Source organism: Corvus brachyrhynchos, unplaced genomic scaffold (genome assembly GCF_000691975.1).
Source record: "Corvus brachyrhynchos isolate BGI_N302 unplaced genomic scaffold, ASM69197v1 scaffold720, whole genome shotgun sequence".
Taxonomy (NCBI): Eukaryota; Metazoa; Chordata; class Aves; order Passeriformes; family Corvidae; genus Corvus; species Corvus brachyrhynchos.
In genome coordinates this window covers 46,022-49,338 of record NW_008235978.1, presented here as the reverse complement: position 1 = coordinate 49,338, position 3,317 = coordinate 46,022, and the positions used below count along the sequence as shown (strand labels likewise).

Genomic DNA, 3,317 nt, shown 5'->3' with positions numbered 1-3,317 from the left:
CGAGATGGCGACCAAGAACTTCCGCGTGAGCGACGGGGACTGGATCTGCCCCGACAAGAAGCGAGGGGCACGGCCGGGAGCGGGGCCGGGGCACGCAACGGGAGCGGGGCAGGGACAGAACTTACCGGGAACGGGAACGGGAGCGAGTCAGGGAACGGGAGCGGGAACGGGAGCGGGACCGACCGAGCGGGAATGGGAACGGGACAGGGGCAGGGACACCGCGGGCCCGGCACGGCCTCAGGGAGCTGGCTTTTGGCTTGGGACAAAGTCGGGTTGAAGGCGGAGCGCCGGAGCCCCGCGCTGGGCGGTTTCCAGCCCTGGTTAATCCCGTCCCTCGTGCTCTGCTCCGTGCCCAGGTGTGGGAACGTGAACTTCGCCAGGAGGACGAGCTGTAACAGATGTGGCAGAGGTGAGTGGCCGCCAGCACAGACCTTTTCCCCGCGTCTCTTTCTGCCCCGTAAAACTGTACTAAAAATTCCTATTGAGCCCGAGGCTGTTCGAGAAGTCCGCCTATTATTGTTTAGAAAAACCCTAAATACTTCTCATAAATCGCGAGGCTGCTGTATCAGGAGCTCTTGTGTCTCGTCCCTGCAGAGAAGACAACGGAGGCCAAGATGATGAAGGCGGGGGGGACGGAGATCGGGAAGACGCTGGCGGAGAAGAGCCGGGGGCTGTTCAGCGCCAACGACTGGCAGTGCAAAACGTAGGCTCCAAACGCACACCTCCTGCTTTTCCCTGGGAATTCGCTGTGTGGCTGGCACAGGAGGGCTCAGGGCCACAGCCCTGGGGTGTGCTCTGGGGTCAGCCCTTGTTTGCTGCACAGCACTTAATTAACAGAGCAGCAGGAAGGTTGAAATGGCAGCAGGGCCCAAGAAAAAGGCCAAGTTTGTCTTTGGTAAGCTGAGACACTTCCCAGGTTTGGAGGGAATGTGGCCATGGTACTACTACCCACATGGAGCTGGGAGGTTCTGCCTTCCCTGGGAGGGTGGGCAGGCCCTGGCACAGGGTGCCCAGAGCAGCTGGGGCTGCCCCTGGATCCCTGGCAGTGCCCCAGGCCAGGCTGGACATTGGGGTTGGGAGCACCTGGGACAGTGGGAGGTGTTCCTGCCATGGCAGGGGCTGGAACAGGATGAGCTTAAAGGTCCCTCCTAACCCAAACCATTCTGGAATTCCATGGAATGCCGTGAATATTTAATGAGCAGAAGAGCACACAGACACATGTGTGCTTCTCCAGGCTATCAGCTGAGAAAATTTAGAAATTGGAAAATGACAGCTGGAATCAAATGCTGTGGTTATTTGAAGGTGCCTTCGGGGTACTGTGAGAGAGAAATGGAAGCAGGTGACTGTCACTGTGCAGTGGGGTGTGACCATGGAGTGAGTCTGGGGAAGGGCTGGAGCCCCAGGAGAGGCTGAGGGAGCTGGGAAAGGGGCTCAGGCTGGAGCAAAGGAGGCTCAGGGGGGACCTTGTGGCTCTGCACAAGTCCCTGACAGGAGGGGGCAGCCGGGGGGGTCGGGCTCTGCTGGCAGGGAACAGGGACAGGAGGAGAGGGAACGGCCTCAGGCTGGTTCAGGGTGGATATTGGGGAAATTCCTTCTGGAAAGGCTGTCCAGCCCTGGCACAGCTGCCCAGGGCAAGGGTGAGTGCCCATCCCTGGGGGGATTTCAAAGCCCTGTGGAGGTGGCACCTGGGGACATGGAGCAGTGGTGGCCTTGGCAGTGCTGGGAATGGTTGGACTTGATGGTCTGAGGGCTTTTCCAACCCAGACCATCCTGTGATTCCATGAGCATTATTCCCATGGCAGCATTTTTGTTTGCTGCTCTGAAGTGTGGATGCCACACTCAGACACAATGAGGAACATGAACCCTTTCTGTGTGGCTGTGCTCCTGTCCCTGCTCCTGCCAGCCTGCCCATTGATTGACTTCTTGCCCTGGATTTGTCCAGTCCTGTCACCTTCCAGAGGGCTGTCTCATCACCCTTTTATCCCCAGACTGAAGGTTAATGTTTCCCATGTCTCTGCTCTTTCTGCCCCCTTTCTGCAGCTGTGGCAACGTGAACTGGGCGCGGAGGTCGGAGTGTAACATGTGCAACACCCCCAAGTACGCCAAGCTGGAGGAGAGGACAGGTGAGATGGGGCTGCTTCAGCTGCTGGCACTGCTGTCAGGAAGGGCTTTGGGAACCAGAGTGGACACGCTGTGTGTTCCCAGCAGAACTGGCACAGCTCATACAAGCGGCGGGGTCTTGGCCTCAGTGAGTTTTGGTGCTGTGGGAAAAGGTGGCTCCATGTGGGAAATCGGGGAACATTCAGCCTAAGCTGCCCCTGTGTCGGATTTTCACGTCAGGACTTTTGGAAGCAATGTTTTATTAATCTCCAGAGGCCTCCTGTGGGGTGTCTGTGTGCAGAAGGCTGTGGAGATAAGGCTGTTATCTACTCAGGAGGGCTGGGGCTCAGTTCTCCTGCGTGAACATGAGCCCAGAGGTAACTGGAGCAGGATCTCCTTACAGCTCCTGCACTCTTCCCTTTGCACCTGGGATCAGGCAGGGAGTTTACTGCAGGAGTGGAACACAAAGGCACAGGAAAAAAGAAGCCTGGAGAAGAGCACAGAGCTTATTATTTGAAAGGAAACAGTATTTCAATATTGAATATTGTGAAAATAGTAAAGAATATTACAGAATATAATTGTATTTCATATAATTGTTATAAGTGCAAGTAATATGTTCATATATTTATTATTTAAATAATTTATTGAAGTGTTTAATAATGAAGTTGATAAATACTTTTAGTGAAAGGTGTCCCTGCCCATGGCAGGGGGTGGAACAGGGTGAGCTTTGAGGTCCCTCCCAACCCAGACCAGTCTGTGGCTGTCCAATATTTAGTATTTCATTAATTATTTGAGTCCTGCTGGCCTGCAGAGGGCATTTACAGCCACGTGCACATTGCACACTCCTGCAGTGAGTTACCAAGTCAGCTGGATTGGAAATGAGCCCTTGAAGTTCTCCGCTGCTGTTGTGAGAAGGAGCAGGAGGATTCTGGAGGCAGGAACTGGCAGCTGTACAGCTCAGTGCAGCCACATCTGTACACAGATCTGTGTGTGTATACACATCTGTGTGTACACCCCACCTCGTGTTGCCTCCCTGCTTTCCCTCCTGGCTGCTCTGAGCTGGGAGTTCGGGGTTTGAGGGTGGTGCCCTCCATCCCAGCCCCTGGAGGCATCCCTGTGTGCACCCACCCCAGGGCAGCCTTGGGAGCCCCTTGGGAAGCTGCTTCTCGGCAAAGCTGTAATCCTGAAACACTTCTTACTCTTCTTTCCTTCCTTTA

The 3,317-nt window shown here is 55.2% G+C and overlaps 1 protein-coding gene across 1 annotated transcript in view; it reads left to right on the top strand.

The window, feature by feature from the left end:
• Positions 1-4: 4 nt before the first annotated feature.
• ZRANB2 (zinc finger RANBP2-type containing 2) overlaps positions 5-3,317 on the top strand; it is a 10,838-nt gene continuing 7,525 nt past the window's right edge. Inside the window, exons 1-4 of the mRNA XM_008630548.2 lie at positions 5-60; positions 357-409; positions 595-703; positions 2,041-2,123. Of these exons, the coding sequence (XP_008628770.1) occupies positions 5-60; positions 357-409; positions 595-703; positions 2,041-2,123 (301 nt within the window). The remainder of the gene's footprint in view (positions 61-356; positions 410-594; positions 704-2,040; positions 2,124-3,317) is intronic.